Source organism: Anomaloglossus baeobatrachus, chromosome 4 (assembly GCF_048569485.1).
Source record: "Anomaloglossus baeobatrachus isolate aAnoBae1 chromosome 4, aAnoBae1.hap1, whole genome shotgun sequence".
In the NCBI taxonomy this organism is placed as follows: domain Eukaryota; kingdom Metazoa; phylum Chordata; class Amphibia; order Anura; family Aromobatidae; genus Anomaloglossus; species Anomaloglossus baeobatrachus.
In genome coordinates, this window is record NC_134356.1 from 416,321,221 (window position 1) to 416,346,930 (window position 25,710).

Here is a 25,710-nt window from a genome sequence, read left to right on the forward strand (position 1 = left end):
TGGCCTATAATCCCCACAGCCCCTCCTCATGTCTACTCAGCCATCTTCCTCCAAAATTAGCTTCTTGCCATTACAGAAGGTAAACTTTCCTCTACTCTCCAGATCATGTCACCAACTGTGACCTTTTCACCTTGACCCAGTCCCAGTCCAACACATCCCCCAACGTCACCAGTTTTCATCCCAAACCTAGCCCATCTCTTCAACCTATCACTAACAACTGGTGTCTTCCAGTCATGATTTAAACATGCCTCGATCACACCCATCCTCAACAAAACATCCCTTGACCCATTCTCTGTGTCGAGCTATCGCCCCATACCATTTCTCCTGTACGCTGCAAAACTACTGGAACAGCATGTTCATCTTGAACTTACCTCCCACCTCTCCTCCCTCTTTTACTGGTTACAATCTGGCTTCCGACCTCATCATTCCACTGAAACTGCCCAAACTAAAGTCACCAATGACCTACTAACCGCCAAAGACGAGGGACACTACTCTCACCTATACATGTCCTCTGCCTTCAACACAGTGGATCATTCCCTCCTTTTACAAATTCTCGCATCTCTTGGTATCATAGACCTGGCCCCATCTTGGATCACTTCATACCCAACAGATCGGACATTCAGTGTCTCTGCTACTCACACACCACTTCCTAATCTCGTCTCCTATCTGTTAGTGTCCCCCCAAGGTTCAATTCAGGGACCACTGCTGTTCTTCAGCTACACCTTCGGCCCGGGACAGCTCATAGAGGTCCATTGCTTTCAGTACCATCTCTATGCAGATGACAAACAAATCTAGCTCTCTAGACCAGATATAACCTCCTTAGGCCGGTTTCACACATCCGGCATTTTGCCGCTTTGCCGAATCTGTCACACTCCAGTACAGTGCAATACAGGCATCGCAGCAAGCTCCGGTCACATGCTGTGGCCGGAGCTTGCAGCGATGCCATTGTACTGTATTGCACTGTACTGGATTGTGATGGATCCGGCAAAGTGGTGAAATGCCGGATGTGTGAAACCAGCCTTACTAACCACAATCCCACAATGTTTGTCTGCCATTTCATCCTCTTTCTCTGCTCAATTTATAAAACGTAACATGGACAAAAAAAAATTATCTCCCCTCTCCCCCCCACCCATCTCTTTCAATCTCCACCAACAGACCTATCCATCAATGTCAATGGCTGCTCACCCTTGACTCCTCTCTCCTTCAAACCACAAATACAAGCCCTTTCCACCTTGTGCCAACTCTAGCTCGCTAAATTTCCTGGATCTGTACATTGCTTAACCATCATCTCCTGCCTTGTCTACTGCAACCTACTGCTGTGTGGCCTCCCTTCTAACACTCTTGCACCCCTCCAATTCATCCTAAACTCTGCTGCCTGACTAATCAACCTATCCATCCCCCCTCTATTACTCGGACTCCAGTTCAAAACCCTTATCACAGTATACAGAGCCATCTGCAAACTGTCTCCTCCACACATCTGTGACCTAGTCCCCGGTACTTACCTGCACACAACCTCCGATCCTCACAATATCTCCTTCTCTCCTCCGCTCATCTCCTCTTTCCACAATCGGACACAAGATTTCTCCAGTGCATCCTCCATACCCTGGAACTCTCTACCCCAACATATCAGATTGTTGCCTACAGTGGAAACCTTCAAAAGCAACCTGAAGACCTACTTTGTGTTCTTTACTAGTTCTAGCACCACCCTCAAATGAAGCATCATCAGGGAAAGGTGCTAGAAGTAATTTAGACACCAGCGCCGCCCCTGATGACACTTCTTTTGAGGGTAGTGCTAGAGTCTGTGGGGCAGCACTGGTGTCCTTCACTACATCTAGGATCTTCTGCAGTCAACGACATTCACACAAGCAATGGAAGTGGCCACAGAGATGAATGACATGCCGATGCTCCACTAACTCCGGCAACAGTGTAGTGTCCATCATTCATCATCCAGGATTCAAAATATCCTCAGGAAGGTGGTGATGCAAGAAACGAGTATCTGCAGAGCTGCCACTGGTGACATCTTGTCCAGGATGGGTGATGGACGCTGTGGGGAGTGACTGCAGCCTCAGCCTCCTGTGACATCATGTTTGACACTGCTCTCAATTGAAACATCACAGAAAGTGCAGTAAAAAAAAAAACAAAACCCTAAACCTTTAGAGATTAGATTTGGAAGAAGTGTAGGAAATTGTATAATAGAGATGGTTACAAAAGTAGTTAGGGGGTACAGATAGTTAAAAAAAACAAAAACAACCTTTAGGTGTCGGACCACCCCTTTAGGTAAGTGGGAGCAGGATCTGCTCTGTGTGTCTGATATCACTCCTCCACTCCACTTGAGTGTTTGTAAAAGGATAAGGGAGAATTAAGTTTAGGGTCACAGTACAGAGACATTTTCTTGGTTACTGCATAGTGATACTGAGATGTGGACAGGGTCACGGAGGACGGATGTCAGCACCTATTCTAGCTTTTCTGCTGACTAAAGGAAAAGATGAAATGGTACCGCTCTCAACAGTGCAATAAAATCAGATGGTGAATAAACGGAATTCCTCTTTTTTGGGGGGGTGGGGAAGGGGAATGTTATTTACAGTGATCAATTCTCATGATTCTCCAGGTCAGGAAGATTACAGAGATACTAAACTTGTATTGATTATTATTATTTAAATGTTGAAAGGCATAGAAAAAAAAAAAAATCAGAAGTTAAAAAAAAAAAAACAAAAAAAAAAAAAGCCTGTATTTTTCGTTTTATAAGACGCACTGGATTATAAGATGCACCCCAAATTTAAAGGTTAAAAAAAATAAATAAAATGAGGTCCATCTTATAATCTGGTGTTGTCTTACCAGAGGGGGGCGCCAGCGATGGTGGAGTGTGGTCACAGCAGGCAGCGGCGGCGGGGCAGTGGTGTCAGCGGCGGGTCAGTGACAGCAGCAGGTCAGTGGTGGAAGAGGCAGGTCAGTGACAGCAGCAGTAAGTCCGTGACAGCGGCAGGTCAGTGGCGGCAGTAGGTCAGTGGTGGAAGAGGCGAATCAGTAACAGCAGCAGTGGCGGGATAGTGGTGGCAGAGGTGAGTCAGTGACAGCGGCAGGTCAGTGGTGGAGCAGGCCGGTGCGGGGAGCATTCCAGTCTGTCCGCAGTCCCGGTTCAAATGATGGTGCCCGAAGCAACGCGTGCGCAGATGGAGCTCTCATCCAAGAGCTCCATCTGTGCACGTGCTGACTCCCAGTGCCATCATTTGAAACCGGGACCGCGGACAGACAGACACTCGCTGCACAGCCACCGCAGTCCGCACAGCGACCCACCCGACCGCACAGCGTGACAGCCAGCAGGCCGTCCACCCGTACAGAGAGGCAGCCCACATACAGCAACACACACCAGGCCACCCCCACGCATCTGGCCGCCGCACACAGAACTGCACAAACAGCCCCCCCCCAGTAAGCTTTATTTGGATTTTAAAAGACACACCCCTCATTTTCCTCCCAAATTTTTGTGAAGAAAAGTGCATCTTATAATCCGAAAAATAAGGTAAGTGACGGTTTGTGGCAACATTTTCAGAGACTCATAAGTTTTTATTTTTATACTGGAGATATGATGGGGCTTGGTTTGTTTGCAGGGTGTTAATTTTACATTATGACGGACAGACATTTTGGAGTGCAGTTATACCAAATTATTAAGTTTTTTAGTGGGTTAGAAGGGAAAAGTGACAGGAGGAAATTTTATCTCACTATAAGGCTACAAAAAGATTGTGCCTGACTTCCAGGTCCGGACGTTTTAAACATGGATCACTCACAATATAGAAACACATAAAAAGTGCTAGATGTTAAATAGGGGATGAACACCCACATGCATGTGAAGTAGAAAAAAAAATGAGAAAAAAAAAAAAAATAGTATTCAAAATATGCCAGGGGAGCCTAAATAGGTAGAGCTCTACATGAATCACCTAGATAAAGACTAAATTACTTACGGTAATGGGATTTTCCAGAGTCCACGACAGCACCCACGAGAGAGGGATCCGCCCCCTTCAGGACAGGAAACCTACAGATAAAAAGGGAGCGGTCCCCCTCCCTCATCAGTTGGTTACAGAGAAAATGGAAAGGAACCGCCAAAAATTAGTATCAATACAAGACAAAAAGTAGAACCATCAAACCCAAAGGGTGAAGAAACAAAAAGGGTAGGGGTGTAAAGGGTGCTGTCGTGGACTCTGGAAAATCCCATTACCGTAAGTAATTTAGTCTTTTCCTTTCGCCACGACAGCACCCACGAGAGACTTAGAGAGATAACACGCTTAGGGAGGGACCACCCTCTGAAGAACCGATCTCCCAAACGAAAGGTCAGCTGAGGAAGAAAGGTCCAACCGGTAGTGCTTGTAAAAGGTAGAAGGAGAAGACCAGGTCGCAGCCTTACAAATACTGTCAATGGAGACATTCGCCATGGCAGCCCAAGATGAAGCAATCGCCCTGGTAGAGTGAGCCTGTACAGGAGACGGAAGGGGCTCCTGCTTCGAGTCATATGCAACAGAAATAGCATCCCGCATCCATCGGGCCAAGGATTGTTTTGTCACCTGATGACCACGTCTGGAACCCTGAAAGGCAATAAACAAAGCCCTATCCTGTCTCCAAGGGGCTGTCCTAGAAATATATGTGAGAATAACGTCCTTGACGTCTAGCGTATGAAACCTGCATTCCTCCGGTGTGGAAGGGTCAGGAAAGAAGGAAGGAAGAATGATTTCCGCATTACGGTGAAACTGTGAGGCTACTTTCGGCAAATAGGCCGGGTCAGTTCTAAGAACAATATGATCTGGGAAGACCCCAAGGAAAGGAGGATCTACGGAAAGAGCCTGAAGATCACTAACACACCGAGCCGAAGTGAGTGCAACTAAGAGGCAAGTTTTAAAAGAGAGCAATTTGTCAGAAGCCGATGTGAGTGGTTCAAAGGGTGGACGGGTAAGGGAATCCAGAACCAGAGTGAGATCCCAGGGTGGTGTACATGGGAGACGAATTGGCTGACCCCGGTCACAGGCCTTGATGAAACGCATGACCCATTTATCCCCCGCTATATTAGAATTATAAAGGGCGCCTAGAGCTGACACATGACCTTTAAGGGTACTGACTGACAGACCCAGATCTCGCCCAGACTGGAGAAATTCCAGAATAGAAGAAATCGGGACCACCGAAGGTGCGGCATCAGGGAAGGAGACAAGGAACCGGTGCCATACCCGACCATACTGACGGGTAGTTACCGGTTTCCGACTCTGCAGCAAGGTATCCACCAGGCGACCGGAAAACCCCCGTGAGTCTAGTAACGCCCTTTCAAATTCCATGCCGTCAAGTGGAGTCCCTTGACGCGTGGATGCCGGAAAGGACCCTGTGATAGGAGATCCGGTCGGGATGGGAGAACCCAGGGGTCTGTCACTGACATCTGTCTCAGGAGGGAGAACCAGGGACGTCTGGGCCAGAAGGGAGCTATAAGGATAATGCGAGCCTGATCTTCCCTGATTTTCCGAATGACTGTTGGTAGAAGAATTATGGGAGGAAAGGCATAAGCAAGACTGTACCGCCAGGGAACCTGAAGGGCATCTAACACTGTCGGCTGATCTGCCCTGCTCAGGGATCCAAACAGTTTCAACTGCCTGTTGGCTCTGGTAGCAAACAAATCTATAACCGGGAGGCCCCAGTACTGTATGATTTGAGCAAACACTTCCTGATGTAAGACCCATTCTCCCTGATAGAGAGTGTGCCGGCTGAGAAAATCCGCCCTGACATTGTCCACCCCTTGGATGTGCACTGCAGAGAGGGATAACAGATGAGTCTCGGCAAGTTCCAACAGTTGAACCGCCGTGGACATGAGGGAAGACGATCTCGTTCCCCCTTGGTGGTTGATGTATGCCACCACCGTCCGATTGTCCGTACAAAGTCGTACATGGGTTCCCCTGAGGAGGTGAAGAAACGACATCAGTGCCTGAGAGACCGCCATGAGTTCTTTCCAGTTGGAGGACTCGGTTGATTCTTGCTGGGACCAAAGACCTTGGGTCATGGAATCCCCCAGGTGAGCCCCCCACCCCCAGGGACTGGCGTCCGTCGTGAGGACATTGGTGGGGTGAACATGCCATTCTTTCCCCTTGGTTAAGTTCTCCTCCTGAAGCCACCAAGTCAGGGATGCACGTGTAGCGTCTGTCAATCTCAGAGGACGATCGAGTGACCCTGGATGGGATCGTGCCGCTGCCAGAACCTCCCACTGAAGCTGCCTGGAGTGAAGTTGGGCCCATTGGACAGCGGGGATACAGGAGGTCAGGGACCCCAACAGGGACATTGCAGAACGGAGAGATAGAGAACTGTGAGTCTGTGTGTCGTACAATCCTCTGGATTTTTGCTATTTTGTCCACAGGGAGAAAACAACGCTGTTGCCGAGAATCCAGAAGCATGCCTAGGAAAGACTGAAAAGTTGAGGGCGTGAGTCTAGATTTTTGGAGATTCAAAAGCCACCCCAGACGACCCAGAGTTGACATAGTATTATGGAGACGGAGAGAACACTGTGCCGCCGTGCTACCCACAACCAGTAGGTCATCTAGATAGGGAATCACGAAGGTCTGTTGCTCGCGAAGGTGAGCGGTGACTTCTGCCATTATTTTAGTGAAAATCCGAGGGGCGAGTGAAACACCGAAGGGCATGGCCGTGAACTGGAAATGGTGAACAGAGTTGTGCATAAAGAGTGCTACCCGGAAGTATTGCTGATAAAGTGCGTGAACCGGGACGTGGTAATATGCATCTTTTAGATCAAGGACCGCCATGTAGCAATTGGGATAGAGCAACTTTATGGTGGTCAGGAGTGATTCCATTTTAAACCGTCGGTATGTTAGAAAGAGATTCAGTTTTCTTAAATTAATGATGGTCCGAAACGACCCATCAGGCTTTGGAACTAAGAAAAGAGGGGAGTAAAACCCCCGTCCCCTCTCACTTAACGGGACAGGCGTAAGAACCCTTTTTTCCACCAGAGTGAGAACTTCCGTCACCAGTGCATTATGTTGAGTCTCCGACTTCCTAGTGGGCGTAAGACAATACCATTGTGGAGGTAGAGAAGTGAATTCTAGCCGGAGACCGTGAGAAATCAAATCTAGTATAAAGGACCTGGAAGTGATGGTATTCCAAAGGGTTGCAAAAAACCTTAGTCTGCCTCCCACCGGAACCCCCCCATCATTGTTTAGGGAACTTCCTACGAGAGGAAGGGTTTCCAAACAGGGTCCCCTTGGACCCAGAGGCGGGGTTGTCCGATCTATCCCTGCGATCAGGTCGTGTGGGCTGGAAACGACGTTTGCGATATGGGAGCCTAGAAGGAGGAGCAAATGCATTAGGGAACCCCTTTTTACTATCACCTGCCTTGGTGAGTATGTCATCCAGTTGTGGACCAAAAAGGAACTCACCCTCACATGGAAGTGCACATAGTCTCGATTTTGAGGATGTGTCCCCTTTCCATGATTTCAACCAGAGTGCCCTCCGGGCTGCATTAGAAGACCCTGCCGCTCGGGCCGCTAGGCGGACAGAGTCAGCAGAAGCATCTGCCAGGTAATTAGCTGCGTCTCTGAGTAAGGGTAGCGAGGAAACAATCTTATCCCTGGAGGTACCTGACTTAAGCTGCTTGTCTAGGGTATCAAGCCAGACTGAAAGTGACCTGGCTGTACATGTTGCAGAAATGGCCGGTTTCAGTGCCCCCGCAGAGGCTTCCCAGGTTTTACGCAGGAAGGCATCCGCCTTACGGTCTAGAGGGTCTCGTAGAAATCCCATATCCTCGAAAGGCAAGGCTGATTTTTTAGAGGATTTTGCTACTGCCACATCTACCTTTGGTACCTTACACCATTGGGATAAGTCTGCATCATCAAAGGGATATCTCCGTTTTGAAGAAGACGGGAGAAAACCACGATGATCCTGTTTCTGCCACTCCTTGCGAACAAGGGTTTTTAGGGCCTCATTCACAGGAAAGGATTTCCTTTTCTTCTGAGTGAGACCAGCAAACAGGGAATGATCAGCAGTCTTGGTGATTTTTTCTTCTGCAATCCCCATAGTTGACCGAACGGCCTTTACTAAGGTGTCCATCCCATCCAATGAGAAACATGCCTTTCCAGCCTCGTCAGAAGAGGATGAGGTAGAGGCCGAAGAAGCATCACTCTGGCTGTCAGCTGAGTCAGATGGGGGGGAAATCACACTGACGGTGAGACTTCTTAGATTTCTTGGAGCCGTGCAGGGACTGAAGAGAAGCCTGTATTTCAGTACGTATCAGTTCCCTGAGATCCGGAGGGGGGTTGGTAGAAGCTGAAGCCTCCCCCCGAATAGCTTGGATACAGGACCTACAAAGCTTCTGTATATAGTCCTTGGGGAGGGGACAGGCACACAGTGGGCACTCCTTATTATTAGTTTTAGCGGTGCTTTTCTTAGGGCCCTGGAACAGAACCGGAAGGGAACATCAGTATAGGGTAACATTCACGAAGGTCACTCACCCATACCAGTAAAGGAACGGATACCGGCTTTGGAGGCGGGGACGAACGATTTGTCCGGTCCTTGGAGGATGCAGAGTCCTCGGTCCTCTTACGACCCGTGGAACTCCTGGTGTCACTTGAGTCCTTACGTCCAGCATCCCTGGACGGAGAGGTGTCCCGGGCAGGGGAGTCGCGGGGACTTCCCATCTCTGTAGAAGCGGTCTGTTTCTGCCTGTAGTTCTGTAACGCTGAGGCAACGAGTGCTGACGCAGCAAGTCCCGGACACGCCGTCCCCCCTCGCGCGTACACGTTACTGCACGCACGTGGTGCAGGGGAAGCGCCAGACTCGCCGCACACAGCAACTCACCGGCCCGTTGATTACTTCAGACACGTCATCAGGAGGAGTCCACGAGTCTCCCAGCCATCCGTTCTCCCGGAAGTGTCCTTTCACTTCCGGGTCCCTGCAGGAAGTCGCGCGTGAGCTGCGTGGCAGTACCGGACACGCCCCCCCCGGCACATGCTCCACAATCCCGAAGGAACTGGAATCATGCAGCACAGGGAGAGCACCGTTCCACAAACAGCCTACTCACCGGCGCGATCCTGCAGGCGCCATTTCCCCGGAGGATCAGGCCAAGCCGAGGGAAAGAGGACGGGATGCACCGGAGGATGGAGTCCACAAGGGGAGCTCCACCGACCGTGCTTCTGGAATCCTGAGCTCCGCCGTTCCCTTAGACACCGCACGGACTCCTAGACCCAGGTATGGTAGGTTCCGATCCTTCCAGGACAGGAAACCAACTGATGAGGGAGGGGGACCGCTCCCTTTTTATCTGTAGGTTTCCTGTCCTGAAGGGGGCGGATCCCTCTCTCGTGGGTGCTGTCGTGGCGAAAGGAAAATGTATAATACACCTATAGATCAAGCGCAGCAGCGGTAAAAATTACAAGAGGTGATTCCTCAATCATATAAGCCAGGCAGCTTACCCATGGGTGATTAGATCTCACCCTCTGTCCTCCAAATGTGTGTAAAAAGACCCTTCAACGCGCGTTTCGCATGAATAGAGGTCAATAGAGGTCCTCAGGCAAGGTTCAACCTACTATTTTTTCTCGTTTTTTCTCCTTCACATGCATGTGGGTGTTCATCCCCTAGTTAAAATCTAGCACTTTTTATGTGTTTCTATATAGTGAGTTATTTTTAAAACTTTTGTGATTAAAAAAAATCCTTTTGCATTCAGCCCTTAATGCTCCTGTCGTCTCCTTGTTCACGCCCCCTAGGAGAGTATAATAAAGGGGATTTTTACATTATACAGAGCGGTCAGGGCTCTTATATACAGTATTCTAGAAGGACTCACTGAAGGTGGCCACATCTCATAAGGGACAAACCTGGTGAACAGGTTCAATTTAAAGTGATTATCCATTTTTAGAAACGTTGCTCCAAATGATTTCACTAATGTAAAATACAGGCAGATCATATTAATCTTGTCTCATGGCAGTTCCGTTGCTCTGGTGTCTGGATCACATCACTGCTGCAGACAATCTGACTGTAGACAGCATGAGCCACCGATTTGCTGCATCAGTGACGTGAGTTATCGAAGTGACATGACCACTACAGCCAAAGGAGGAGGAGTACTTGCCATTTTACAATACTGGAATCATTTGGGGTCTACTTTTCCAAAACTGAATAACCCCTAATAATGCAAATGTTCTATATGTGACAAAGGTCACTCAGTAAGCAAAGCTTTACTAGCCTAAATATGTCCAGTCTGAAGCCAATTGCACAGATGCATAATGTATGTACATAGCCTTACTTGGTCTTGATATCTCTCCCATAACAACAATAAGACTCGATATGAAAAAAAATAAAAAATGACCTATATATGAGTAGTAGCGCAGCAGGAAGCACTAACCACAGAGGAGGAACAGGATAACTATGCAAAAGCAAACATTAATAGGGTCAGTATTTAGGCTGCAACTAAGGGAGTAATGATATACACATTTACATTTTTCATGAAAGCCATTTGCAAAATTACTTCAATAAAAAAAAATAAAAAAGTGCCAATACCTTAAACCATTGATGGCCTGCTAGCAATTGGTCTTCGGCGTTTTCTACCCCTTTAGTAATAAAGCCCCCCACCCCGGAGCAACCGCACTTAGTGGCTCTTGTTATAAAGCACTTGGTCCAACCATATTATTGTCACTTAAAGGGATTGTGATCGTTTCACCCCCCATATGTACCATCATGCTCATTTCATATTAGAGGTCACATGCCCTAGATCTGCTGGCATCAGACCACTGCCTCAGCCATGGTCCTGCGGGCATGCAGCAGCTCTGTCCATGCACAGTGCCAGGTTAGACATGAAAGGGGCCATAAAGTGGTAGCATTGCATCAAACATCCACCAAAGACCCCAAAACAATCCCAGGGTCACTTCAGAGCCTGGGACGTGTGCTGACAGGAGCCTACAGTCATTGCACTGTGATAAAGAGGTGCCACAAGGCTACAGATAACACTGCTGCCCAGAAGCCTCAGTGCCATGCCACATCACTCATCACAGGGTGCCTATAGTTATTTGTGTGAGTACACATTTCATGATCCGGATACAGGGCACCAGGAATGGCTGCTATGGCCAACACTGCCAATGTCTGCTCAAACACCTTTCAGGTCAATGTGTGCCGATCTGGCCAGCAGCAGCACAGTGCCAGAGCCCATAGGTCAGAGCAGCCTGAGTCTGCCCCCGGGGAGGACCTCCCGCAGCCGTGCCACCCTCCGGGGTCTGCCAGCCTCACCTGCAGCTCGACCGCTCAATTTCACGAACCGAACCAGCGGTTCCCCTCCACCGGCTTCAGCCGCCATGACGAAACGTGCACCACTAAACCTCCCCCACCCGGAAACACAGGCCGGGCACGAAGTGGCCGCTTAACAGCTGCACACGGGGGAAGGGTCTTCACTGCAGCACCCACTCCTGTGACAACATTCCTGTACCTGCGTGTAGCGTACACCTCCACTGTGGGGACAAGGCCAGCTGTATAATACAGGAGGGAGAGGGGTCAGTGATGGCAGCCATAGAATATGCCCAGTCTGTCCTCTGCCAAGCCTGACACAGGGAAAGGTAGCCACACTGGACAATTATAGATGGTGCCCTCATATCAAGGATGTTCTCATTGATGTAACGTCAGAACCACTTCTCAGGCTAGGTTCACATTTCCGTCAATTTGTATCAGTTACAATCCGCAGTTAGGGTAAACAACGGAATCCGTTTGGCGGATTCCGTTTTTCCCATATACTTATATGAGCAGCGGATTGTGACTGATGACACTGCGTTGCATCCGCCGCCCGACTGATCAGTCGTGAAACGACTGACCGTCGGGTGTCAGGAACGCAGCAGGTAGCGTTTTTTGAGCAGCAGAATCCTTTTGATCACCCAGCGGCCGGCTAATGAGAGCGATCACCTGATCACCCGGCGGCCGGCTATTGTGAACGATCAGCTGATCAGCCGGCTTCTGTGAGCGATCAGCTGATCACCCGGCGGCCGGCTAATGAGAACGATCAGCTGATCACCCGGTGGCCGGCTAATGAGAGCGATCACCTGATCACCCAGCGGCCGGCTATTGTGAACGATCAGCTGATCACCCGGCGGCCAGCTGATCGTTCTCTCTCTCACGTTTTACAACGGAGTCCGACAATGAATTCTTATTCTTGTCATCCGTTGTACAACGCATCAGTCACAAGCATCAAGCATGTGACTGATGAAAAACAACGGAAATGTGAAACTAGCCTTACATGTACTATTTAGTTTCGGACACTGTGCTACGGCTGTACACGTCACGCCAGTGGTCTGTGTATAAAGAGAGAGGCATATCCGCGGTCATTATTATAATGCTTCTACCAGCGTCTTCCACAGCACTTTACAGGCATCATCACTGTCCCCATTGGGGCTCACAATCTAAGGTCCCTATCTGTATGCCTTTGGAGTGTGGAGGAAACCAGAGAACCTCTAGGAATCCCACACAAACATGGGGAGAACATACAAACTCCTTGCTGCAGATGTTGTCTTTGGTGGGATTTCAATCCACAACCCCAGTGCTCAGTTTGTTGTATCTTTTTATTTCACAACCAGAGCGTTATCAGCAATATACAGTATGTTCCCTGTGTACCAGGGCTGTGGAGTCGGTAAGCCAAACCTTTGACTCCGACTCCGACTCCTCAAATTCTCTTGCACCGACTCCGACTCCGGCTCCGACTCCGACTCCGACTCCGACTCCTACATATATTGCTTATAGTTAGGTGAAAAATTTATTGTAGTACATGAATATGTGTATGTGAACATCAGACATTTAATAATTTTTATGATACAATAATCAAGATATTTGGATAGAACATAAAATATATTTATTGGAATACAACTTTAGAACACAAAAAACTGTAATAAATTGTAAATATGTAATACACTATGTAATATACAGTAGATTACATATATATCTTGTGTGTGTGTATATACACTGTATATATATATATTATATATATTACATATTTACAATTTATTAGTTTTTTTGTGTTCTAAAGTTGTATTCCAATAAATATTTTATGTTCTATCCAAATATCTTGATTATTGTATCATAAAAACAATTAAATGTCTGATGTTCACATTGTACTACAATAAATTTTTCACTTAAATATAAGCATTATACTAAATGTTGTTATTTAGTAAAATATTCAGCACATTCTGCATTGCACTCCTGTCCCCAATTTATTATATATTTTAGGAGTCGGAGTCGGTGCATTTTATACCGACTCCGACTCCGACTCCACCAAAATGAGCTCCGACTCCGACTCCGACTCCACGACTCCGACTCCGACTCCACAGCCCTGCTGTGTACAGTAAAATACTATGTGCTATGTGCGCACTCTGCATCTTTGTGTTGATCACAAATATGGAACCTGTAGTCACAGAAACGCAGCCTGGGGCTCAAAAACACATCCAAAAAACGCATTCGTTTTTTATGTGAAACGTGTACCTGGAAGGGCTCTAAAACGCTGGCAAAAGCGCAGAAAGTATTGACATGCTGCATCTTTGTGGTCACCAAAGCTGCAATGTGCACACAGACGGGGGAGGACGTGACCCGGCCACGGCAGTAAGTCGGCATCTCTGCAGATATACCAGCACTACAGGAACGCAGCTAAAATTTGGTAGAAGGTCCCCTGGTCAGGTGAGACCACAGTAAAATGTTTTGGACTAAATGCAAAACCCTATATGTGGTAGAGAACTAACATGGCAGAACACCCTGAAAACACCCTCTCCACCATGAAACATGATGTGGGGATAGTTTTCATCAGGAGGGACACGAAAGCTGGTCAGAGTTGATAAAAATATGGATGAAGCTTATAGAAAAATTCTTGTAGAGGCTGCAAAAGATTTGAGATTGGGGCGTAGATTCATCTTCCAGCAGAAAAATGACCCTAATCTTAGTTTTTTCAATGGAATAGTTTAGATCAAAGCATATTTATGTATTTGAATAGCCCAGTCACAATCCAGGCCTAAATCCCATTGAGGTTATGCCAAGTAGTCTACAGACAATTGTTAGCGCTTGACCCCAATAACCATTAAGTCTGCAGCTAGGTTTGTAGGCAAAAAAAAAACCCTTTAATTTTCCTGGAATCAGAAATTAATTTTAACTGAGATTTTTTAAAAATAAAAAAATCCCCAATAAACCAGCGCTGATAAGAGGTTTTTGTTTTTTTGTTAATATTTTAGACTTTTTATTGCTGTCCTTGTTTTAGACACAAATTTATTCAAAACAATTCACACAATAGAACAAGGAAAAAAAGAGAGAGAATACACCACATATGGTAGAAATAAAAATAAAAATAAAGAATAAGTAATTGATAGTGCAGCAAACAGATACCAGGTGTCTGGTTGCAGTACCCCGGCCGGTAGTAGAGCAATTATTAAATCTAGTATAGTATATTAAGTGATGCTTCAAGGCATAGGATATTTAATGCCAATTGAAACTATCACTGCAACATGATTTTTCAGATACCTGGAGAGTTTTTTTCAATCCATAAGCTTTTAATAGAGTCTTAAAATATAAGCAGCAATTTCAGCGTTCCAAGTGCCTTTAAATGAATTTGAAGAAACTGCACTTCAGGATTGTAGTGAGGATGAGGTAGAGCCCCAGCTCATCAAGTGTTCCAATAGGAGTTCACCTGCAGTCAAGTTCAGGCATCAAGCTTCCACATACTGGGTGACTGCACGATATTTTCTCCTCCTAGAGATATAAAGTCGTTTCCATGCAGGAGTCTCCTATTTGCGCTCCTACGATCAAATTCAGACATCAACCTCCATATACTGGATGACTGTATGGTACTTTCTCCTCCTGGAGATATAGAGTAGTTTCCGTGCAAGGGACTCCTATTTGCGCTCCTAGATTAAAGAGAGCAGAGCCACAAAGCACTATTCCGTGCTAGTTCACAGGGCGGTAGTTGAATCAAGCACGCAGCTTCTCCTGCTCCTTCAGTGACAGCCCGGGCATTCGCCACATACAGGGCTGGGATATTCACAAGGGGGAGAGAGGCTGCTAGATTATCGGCACCTCGCAGGGTGAGCTGAGCAAAGGTCCAATCCGACGTGCGTTTTGGGGGCGTTACCGGTCCCCTTCCTCTTATCAGCGCTGGTTTATTGGGGATTTTTTATTTTTAAAAAAAATCTCAGTTAAAATTCATTTCTAAATCCCATTGAGAATCTGTGACAACTCTTGAAGACTGCTATTCACAGATGCTGTCAATCCAACCTTACTGAGCTACAGCTATTTTGCAAAGAATGAGCAAAAGTTTTAACTTGTAAATTCAAAGGTAGTAAAGACATACTCAAAAAGACTTGCAGCCGTAATTGCAATGAAAAATATTTAGAAAACCATATATCATCTTGTTTACACTTCGCAAATACTTGCTACTTAGTGTTGGCATATCGCATAAAATCCAAATAAAATACAATTAAGTTTGTGGGTGCAACGTTAAAAAATGTAGAAAAGTTCACAGGGTATGAGTACTTTTTCAAGGCACTGCATGAGAGCCTCATAGATTCAGTGATTTCCAGTACAAACACTGGAGAGATCCAGCCAGTCACAGTTCTGGTTACATGGTTCAAAGATGACTGGAGTGGTGCAGAAAGAAGCAGAAGATGATGACTGGTAAGTATTTTACTACACATAGGCAACACACATTAGCGAGGACTACCTAGGGTGAAATAAACAAATATGCCAGAGTGGTGCTTTAATCTGCAGTATGGTGTACACAGGTTCCGACAAGAGCAATGCCTCTGTCTGTGGGGGACCGACAACAGACTCCGCTTGAGGCCTAAGACACACATCCATGCCGCCGGTATGTGTTTGGCAGTTTTTTCACGTACTGGCGGCACGGAGACACGTGGACCTATGTTTTCATTACTGTTTGGACACACGTATTTTGGATCGGAACGTGTGTCCGTTCCGTACTTACGTGCGTCCGTGATTTTCTCACGCTGACATGTCCACGTATTCTCCGGCAGCACGGGTGTCACACGGTTCGCACCCGTACCACACGGATGTAGTGTGGATGCGGTCCCCTGTGACACACGCCGGAGAACACGTGTCATTAATTTAAAAATAAAAAAAAAATACATAAATAGCCGAGCAAAAGTATATCAAAATGTGGTAACGATTAAAATGTAACCTTTAATAATAATAAAGGTCTAAAAGAAGGACCACACAACATAAACATAAACGGTTGTAAAACCAACCCAAAAAGAGCAGATATTAAGCTCCAGTTATTGTCAATACAGGACAAAACTCCACAAGAGGACCACAACAGAAGGGATTATCCTCCACCGTGGTAATAATTATGACAACACTAGACAGGTTGTCAGACACAATTGTTCAGCAAGGTCAGGTAAATATAACTTACTACTATCTTAATAATGGAAAAGAGGGTTATCCAATATATAGAGGGGGGGGGCAAAAAATAGCCACACACTACCCCTCAATTGGTAACAGTCTGACCTTAGATACTCCAAGCCCTCCCGACGCGTTTCATAATTAGGCTTACTCCTCAGGGGATTATGGTCATGAGGGAGCTATAAAAAATGAGCAAAAAGTGGTCAGAAAAATCACTGAACTTCTAACAGAAATCTAGCACTTATTGTAACGGCACACATGTCTTTACCTTTAGTAAAATGGATCTCCAGTCTGATGTGTCTGGGCCTGGCATAAAGCACTGAGCTTTCAGAGAGCCGCCCTTAAATGTCATATGATTAGTGAGGGTGGCCAAATCCAGCCCAATGGGGTGAAAGAACGTACGCCCCCAACTGGGCGGAAACCCCATAACATGTGAGAGGGGTAACATCCCCCTCAAAGGTGTTAACCTACCGCCCGTCAGAACGTCAGTGCGGTGAGTACATTACCGCCCACCACAATGACGTTCAGTCACGTGTCAGCAACCACTTCCGGTCCCGCGATAGCTAGGCACAATACTATGTGCAAACGCCGACCGGATGTGCGGACCACGTGTAGTAGGCCACGTGACAAACCAGGAGAACACGCGACCATAACAATGTGACGTCAGGCGTCCACTGACAGCTAGTGACGCGGTCCCATGGAGTACCACGTGACTCGCAGCATTCTACGTGACAAACCCACATTTACATCCCGCGTCTCATTACATACATTAACGCGGGTACAATGCGCTACGAAGTGGGGGTGTGTGCGAGGGGGTTTAACCCTGTACTGATTTTCATGCAGTGAGTGTACTAAATCAAAAAAACACATACTCACCTCCACCAGCCCTGCAGATTCTTCCGCTGCAAAATGTTCCTGCTGGCCGCCGCTCGTTATCAGCGTGGAAAGGAGGTGGGCGTGCTGTCACGGGCGCTAATCTCCGCCCCTCCGCTCGGCAGGAAGCAGCGTCAGCGGGGAGTGGGCGGGGCTGGAGCCGAAAATCAGAACCCTGGACAGCAGCGCGGACCACGTGAGTATGCAAATTACCAGTTCTCCGTGTGCTATCGCGGATAGCACACGGAGAACACACGTGGACCGCACGTACCCGAGACACGTACTTACCACACGCAGGGAAAACGTGTGTCGCGGCACGTGCGTGTTTTTACCAAATGTGTGTTGGAGGCCTGATGCAGTGAGGGCCAATGAGTTATTCATAGCCTCAGGTACAGGTAGACAAGCGGATAACACCACGGGGGTTATCCACGTCCACCATGACAGTGTGGGCAGCCCGCTAAGGTGGACAGACAGATTCAGCCAAATATCGCTAAATGCCACCTTTTGGACAGCTCGGAGTGAGATACACAGAGGCCTGGGACTGTAAGCCAGCATTTCCTTTCATTAGGAAAGGTGAGGGAGAGATTAGATGCTATTAAAGGGCAAGAAGGACAGCTACAGCCACGGAGCTCTCACTCCATGCGCCCAGGAAGCGTCATAGCCAGGTTTTTTTGTAAACAGTCAAAGAGATGGGTGGGATGGCTGTGCACATATCTCCACCCTAAGGTACCAGCAGGTAAAATGAGGGCCACTGGATCCATTATGTGTTCTGTGTATGGAGGTAGCAGACTGCCATAGCTGTGCTCTTACAAAAGAGTGAACCCAAATTCTGAGTGGGCACACCCCGCAGATATACAGACTATTTGTATGCCATTTTATTTTCTCTGTGTCACGAAGGCTGTTTTGTTTTGCTTTGTTTGAGCTGATTTATGAAGTTACAATAAACCAGCAGAAAATTTAAACAGACAGTGTCCTGTGTCTACCTCGATCTGCAGCTGAGTGATCTGATCTATGGCACTTCCATTATACTCAGTACACGAGTTGCGCCCGTCGAGTAGCTAACTGCTCATTACAAGTGTTAGGGTGAACTTTTAATCAGAGATCACTAGTTGCCTACTGCCTAGCCTAATTGGTGTGGATCGAGTGCATGCTTGAAAAATAAGATCAGACACAGTCGGATAGTCATCTTTCCTCGACAAAAGTCAGCCCATGCTCTGCCTGATTTATTCAAGGGCATGCCTTTATATAACCTAGGAAATGGGCATGGTCAGCCCTACAGTGAGCATACTTGGATGTGTCCATTGGTCAGTGGGTTGAACAATGTGTTAGTCCATGAGCTGATTGGTGGGCGTCATTGTAGGCGGGTCTATGACATCATCGGATGGATCCATGGTGATGGGAGGAACGTCATCTGGTGGATCCATGCTGATGGTTTGGTCTGTGATGTCATCGGGGGCCATCTTTGCTTCCTCTGAAGAGTGACTGGCTTATGTATAGAGAATTGATTTAATTGAACACACTTCTCACAGTGCTCTATGTCCAGAGGTTAATTAAGTATTTCATCTTATGGCTCTCCTCAACACAAGTACCGAGCACACGCGAGTATGGTAGTGCTTGCTCATCACTAGTGCCAACCCTTTCACTGCAAACATCTGTACTCCAAATAAGTACATTCTGGTGCTAATGCAGCCAAAGGCAGAGAAATAGAAGAGGGGAAAGCTGAGATATGGAAGCCACCTACATGAAATGCCTTTTAACCCCTTCACCCCCGGGCGATTTCCCGTTTTTCATATTCGTTCTGTATCTTCTCACTTTGTTATCCGATTGTCACATGCGAGAGAACCAGATCACAGTGAATGACACTCAGATCTCGCCTGCAGGAGAGTCTGAGCCGAGAGTGCTTAGTATATCGCATTAGAGAACATATACTCCTGACCCCGGCCTTATAGGAATGAAGACAAATCCCATAATGAAGCGATTTGCAAAGTTTCATAACTTTCCATGGTGGACAAAATATTAAAATACTTCCCCCAAAAATACATTTATATCTGCTTTTTATGCACAGAAAGTGCATACACTAAGCTTTTCCACAGGCCCCATTACCCGGCAGAGGCCAAGCACATTGTCCTTGGCCTCAGTCATGCCATTGCTTTAATGGAGATAAGAATACATGTAGCTGCAGCTCCTTCCTATAGATGGTCACTACTACACAGTGCACACCCTGGAGGTTTCCTGCCACACAGCTGGAGTCTTCTCTCCCAGGAACTAATGCTACTTTCCCACTCCCTTCTATGCTCTGCCGTTTCAGCCATTGAGGGTGAGCCACTGTAATGAGCAGCCCCTCTCCGGACTCCTCTATCTGCCCGGAACTCAGGAGCGCTGCTGCATTGTTCCCGACTTCCGGTTCGCAAGGACACTTCCGGGGCTTCAAGATGGCGGCGCCCAGTGGGGAGAGCTCGGGAACTCCGCTGAAATCTCCTGTAGGAACTCCTGGAAAAGTCCGGGACTTGATCAATGAGGGGATCGTGAACGAGGAGCGGAGCAGCGGCTGCCGGTGAGTGGGTGACCGTAGAGAGACGCAGTGATGAGAGAAATGGCACTGGGCAGCCTGGGATTCCTCCCCTCCTGACTGCAGGACGGGGCTAGTAATGGCCATGCTCATATATAGCCTCCTCCCTTACTGTATGCTGCCCCCTAGTGACCGTGCAGTGCATGACACCTGGAGGGCAAAGCAGCTAAGGTATATCAGAAATCCAGGGAATGGAAAAAGGAACTTTCACCCAACCAATCAAATTGAAGCTTTCGTTTTTCTACAGGAAAGGAGGAAATGAAAGTGAAGCTCTGGTTGCTATAGGCAACAAAACAATGTGTAAGTGGAGGAAGGAGGGGAGACACAGTCATAAATGGGGCGAGATGATGGTACATTATTGGGAATACACATAAATCTGCCAAGATGTAACAATATTGTGTGTGCCCAGAAAATGACAATGGCAGAGCTGTCATTCACAGTGCACCTACCCAGCTTAGAAGCATGGAAGATGATAGCCATGGTCTGGATTTAGGAGAAATTCCAACATTTCCTTGGAATAGGAGATAACATGCTGAGACCCCCCACTATGTCGAGGCTTTTAAACCAGGTGTGGACTGAGTGGAGTTCAGCATGCCTGGCCTCCACTCCATTAATTTCTATAGGAGTACAGAGCTGGACAGTCCCATACACATTAGGACGAGGCTGCAGATCCCCGTTCTTGGGGTCCTAACTGTCCATTCCTTGGGTTCTAAACTGCCAATCTCAGGTTGCTGGAAGTACCAGAAATCAATAAGTTATTCCCATCCTATAAATAGAGAATTATTTGTGTAAATTATTTTTGAGTAACCCTTTAAGGCTGCTTTCACACATCCGGTTTTTGCTGAGCGGCTCAATACGGCGCTTTGCAGAAAAAATGCAACTGTTTTTTTTGCCGCCGGTTGCGTTTTTTACGCATAGACTTGCATTAGCGCCGTATTGTGCCGCATGGCCTTGCGTTGCGTCCGTTTTTTGCCGGATGCAGCATATTTAGCCCATGCGGTGGCTGGATGGAACGTTGCCTGGCACGTTTTTTGTGCGGCGAAAAAAACGCATCGCGACGTATGCGGCGCGATTTACAATGCAAGCTTATGGACGCCGGATGTGGCGTACTGTGGCAAACACCACATCCGGCGGCCAGATGCGTTTTTTTGCACTGCGCATGCTCAGTATCAAGCCGCATCCGTCAAAAAACTGACGGGCCGCATGGAAAAACTTATGCAACGGATCAATTTTTTCGCCGCATCCGTTGCATAGGTTTTTGAGCCGGATTGAGCCGCACTGCAAAAACCGGAGGTGTGAAAGCAGCCTAAGGTGCACGGATGTCTTTGTTTCATTATGGTTCGTCTATGTCAGCAGCCCCACCTATAGAAACCTCTCACCTACTTTGTCTGTTTTCTACTGATTGATATGAAACTTCCTATTACAGACCCCGTTGTTTCATTGATTGGTCAAACGGTCTCCAATATTTTGTCTCAGTATATCTTGTATATTAAACCTGTATATCCTGCTAATACTCACCTGATTTCTTTTTTTGTGTAATAATAATCTTTAGTAAGGACACAAGCATTCTCTCAGAAGAAAACACTAGTTTTCAAGCTTTGGATGATTCAATCTCATATGAAGCAACAAGCAAAGAAGCTTTCTTCTCCAGGGTGGAAACATTCTCCATATCCTTTTATATGGACAGATTTCTACAAAGATGGTGAGGCATATAACCACAAATCACTGTATATTGGTACTTGATACTTTTTCAACTTTTACACAAACGTCATGCTTTTTTGTCACCCTTTTGAAATTGGTTAGAAAAACCGCTCAGAGTATGGGTAAAATCTACTTGAAAAAGAGCAGGTAATGTTTTCCTATACTAAAGGTGCCACCTTTCATTCCCTCAGTAGATGCTGTTGGTGGGGAAGGGTCGGGCATGTTGGATTTCAACATGCCTGATGATTTTATTCTTTGGAGACAAAATAGGTTGAAAACATATACATCAGCTCTGAGTCCAGGATGCATGTTTATGGGGAGTTGGTCTCAGTTGTATGGACATCAAAACACCTCACTTCTGCTCCCTTACTGCTTAATATAGTCAACCAATCTGGAGGTTGTTAAAGGGAACCAATCACCAGGATTTTCGTATATAAGCTAAAGCCAGTGCTATATTGGCTGATTCTCTACATACTTGTAATGGGCAACTCGGATGTTTAGGTTTTTGAAATCCAAGAAATTGAAGTTTGTAAAATGAGCAGCCTCTTGAGTGACAGTTGCACTGGAGCAGATAATGTATTCATAGTTATTCCCTCCCTCTGTGAGAAGTAGCATTATACAAATGACTCACTTTGTCTAGCAGGACCTGTGTGAGGTCATACCCATGTGACCAGAAGGGGCGGGACCTCAGCCACCAAAGCTGGATACCAGGTCACATGGGTATGACCTTAACAGGTCCTGCAAGAGACAAAGTGAGTCGTTTGTATAATGCCAATTCTAACAGAGGGAGTGGATAACTATGAATATATTATCGGCTCCAGTGCAACTGTCAATCAAGAAGCTGCTCATTTTACAAACTTCACTTTCTTGGATTACAAAACCTAAACATCCGAGCTGACCACTACAGGTATGTACAGACTAAGCCTGATAGTGCCAGTATAGCACTGGCTTTAGCTTATATACGAAAATCCTGGTGATTGGTTCCCTTTAAATAACGCGAGTGATACACTGTTGGTTAACATATATATTCACTTAGAAATGTGGCGCTGTAACTGATGTGTACAGAACTCTCATCGTTTGTATCCTACACTCTCCGATAACTCTAATTTTTTGTACATTTTTCTGCCTTTATTCTGTAAGTGGGGAGTGATCTGTCCTATAAACAAGATTTAACATTTCCTTAATTTAAAAACTCCTTAAAATGGGCTGGGAAACCTCCAGAATTGTCTCCTCTCATCTGCGCTCAGTATGGATGGACAAACATAGAGTGTGACATGCTGAAGTGCTCCAGCTGCGGGGCCTACCTCTGTGCTAGCCTCCAGCCGGCTTTGGACTTCAATAAGTGTAAGTATTACGGCTTCCACTTAAATATATTTATGCTTAATATGAAAACTGCCATGAGACACAGGACATCTAAAAGATAGTCATAAATTGAAATATCTGGAATCAGCATTTATGTTTATAGTAAATGTTTGGAATTGTGATTGTAGAACAAAGTTGGGACACTGTGTTAGGCCAAAAACACACTTCCGCATAAAAAAACGTACGTGTCTCACGTTCCGTTTTTCGGGTCCGTGTTCCGTTTTTTAGGGGCGTTTCTTCCGTACGTATGACATCCGTGTGATGGCGTATGCTCTCCGTGTGTACGTGTGGAATGTCCGTATTGGCATAAAATACGTACGTATGCAATCCGTGTGCTGTCCGTTTTTAGAGGTCCGCATTCTTACCCAAATAACATTGTTAATCCTTCATCATGAGATCCTGGTGTTGTTAATTGGTCAATTTCCGTCCCTCATCGGTGGATAAGGTTTAAAAACATTTCAAATCATTGTTTTCAGGCTCTTCCACTCATTAGACTGACTCCAAAATGTCTCTCTCCAATGAAGCAACCATGTATTTGCTATGGTTGATATCTAGGAGATTTGGGGTCAGGAGACATATGCTTGATTATGAACCACCTGTTGAAAAAAGGATGTGGATCCACCCCCTTGTCAAGCTCAGGAAGACTCATGGCCATTTTAATATTCTTTATGGAGAAATGCGCAAATTTCCACCTAAATTTCAAGCATACTGCCATATAACCATAACGTCCTTTGACAACATCCTTGGCCTTGTGCATCACCAGTTGAAACATCAGGACATTTGACAATTGACCTCATAGATTGGAAACAAGTGTTGCTGATGTTTGGATTAAAAACGCACACGCACGATACGTGCTGAACACGGACATGCTACGTGTGCCGTCCGTGCAGGCACGGACCCATAGACTTTAGCGGGTCCGTGCCTGCGTGTTGACGGCCAAAAACGGACATGTCGTCCGTGCGGGAAAACGCACACACGTACTTAGCACACATACACATGCTCCGTGTGATTTTACGTGTGTGTGTCATGACCCATAGGGTAACATTGGTCAACGTGTCTCCGGTACGTGCAAACACGTACCAAACACGTACCGGAGGCACGGATGTGTGTTGCAGGCCTTCGATGTAAAGTGAGCGCGAAAGCAACAATCTGGAAATCTCTTATAGCCATAATTTTTTCATAACAGAATATAGAGCACAAATCAGGTGAAAATTGGACCTTTTAACATTTAATTTAGAAAAATGTACTAATTTAGATATTGAAGACAGCAACACATCTCAAAAAAGTTCATCCCGGCCTGGTCTACTGTATGTGATTATGTAGCATCCCCTCTTCTTTGTACAACAGCCTGTAATCATCGGGAAAGTCAGGAGACCCAATTCCTGGAGTTTTGGGAGAGGGAAGTCCCTTTCTTGCCTGATGTAGGAGTCTAGCTTCTCAATAGTCTTGGGACTTTCCCAGATTTTTTGTTTCATTATTTTCCAAATGTTTTCTATTGGTGAAAGGTCTGGACTGCAGATGAAAGGGTTTATCACCCCAACTCTTTGTCTGCAATACCATGCTGTTGTGATAGGTGCAGTATCACTGCAAAAGAAACAGCCATTACCGTCACAAGGTCAGATTACCAATTCACTAGGAGGATGCAGCAGACTGCATGATAAAGGTGGGGGCAGCACAGGTGGAAAATACTGATGAAACAACCACTCACAACCTATCAATTCATGGAGGGGGTGGCTGCTAGTATTAAACATGCATAGGGCGCCAGTCACACAGGTACATTTGATGCACAGTGTCTGGCTTACAGCTTATTGATGATGCCCATACTATTAGATCAGACGGGCTGTCCAATACAGCATAAGGCTATGTGCGCACGTTGCGTACTGTCACTGCAGAAATTTCTGCAGCGATTTGAACAGCACACGTGCGCTTCAAATCGCTGCAGAAAGAGTCCGTAATGGAAAAAAAAAGCCGATTCCATGCGCTCTGACTGCAGCCCCTCCCATAGACAGAGCGGGGGATGCATGCAGAGCGCACGAAAGAAGTGACATGTCCCTTCTTAAAACGCGCTTCTGACAGCAGCCGAAGCGCTGCGCTCTAATATGCCACGTGCGCACGGCTCCTGCATAATCTTCATAGATTGCGCTGGGGACGCAGGACGCATGCAGTTATGCTGCGGTGCAGATCGCAGCGTAACTGCATGCAAATACGCAACGTGCGCACATAGCCTAAGACACACCTACTCGCCTAACCAACATTAAAGGGCCTGGCTGCATCCTGCATGAAAAAGTGTTCATCCTTTTATTGCACAATCTATAAAAAACATGATGTATTGGTCCATATTTTGTCCAAAATACACAAGCTTGCAACCGATATCAAAGTTGTTGTGTTTTGGTTTTTTTTTTTTGTTTTTTTTTATTTATGTCCTTTTCGTTGAGCCATTTTTTTAATTTGGTCTAGGGACTCATACGTATGGGGGACTCTTGACGGGGGTTACAAATTTGCATATTTTGGTCAATATATGGACCAATACCTCATGTATTTTTTATATAACCTAAAATGCTTGTAAGGTGAGACACATATTGTACATATTGCTAGATAAAAAAAATAATATAAACCAATTAGAATTAAGGGTGTAGTATTTTTAATATTTTTTTTTATGTTTTTAAATTGGGGGAAGTGTAAAAACAATGTAGTTAGCAGTGTGTTGCCTTCATAGATTGAAACGTATAGGAAGTCCTTAAAGTTATGACTAGCAGTGACCTGCACTACCAGGAGTTAAATTTTGCACAGTTGGGGAGAATAGATGATGATTCAGAGGTTCCATT

At 46.3% G+C, this 25,710-nt stretch overlaps 2 protein-coding genes across 4 annotated transcripts in view; one reads left to right on the plus strand and one right to left on the minus strand.

Moving 5' to 3' along the window:
- KLHDC10 (kelch domain containing 10) overlaps positions 1-11,308 on the minus strand; it is an 83,724-nt gene extending 72,416 nt beyond the window's left edge. For both annotated transcript variants that reach the window (XM_075345355.1, XM_075345354.1), the window contains exon 1: positions 11,239-11,308. In XM_075345355.1, coding sequence (XP_075201470.1) covers positions 11,239-11,305 — 67 coding nt within the window. In that variant the 5' untranslated portion in view covers positions 11,306-11,308. The remainder of the gene's footprint in view (positions 1-11,238) is intronic.
- A 114-nt stretch (positions 11,309-11,422) lies between these two features.
- ZC3HC1 (zinc finger C3HC-type containing 1) overlaps positions 11,423-25,710 on the plus strand; it is an 80,183-nt gene continuing 65,895 nt past the window's right edge. The window contains exons 1-4 of one of the 2 annotated variants that reach the window (XM_075345352.1): positions 11,423-11,561; positions 19,562-19,807; positions 21,375-21,488; positions 22,716-22,867. In XM_075345352.1, the coding sequence (XP_075201467.1) occupies positions 19,584-19,807; positions 21,375-21,488; positions 22,716-22,867 (490 nt within the window). In that variant the 5' untranslated portion in view covers positions 11,423-11,561; positions 19,562-19,583. Of the gene's footprint in view, positions 11,562-19,561; positions 19,808-21,374; positions 21,489-22,715; positions 22,868-25,710 lie in introns of those variants that run through there. The other variant, XM_075345353.1, reaches the window with a different exon arrangement.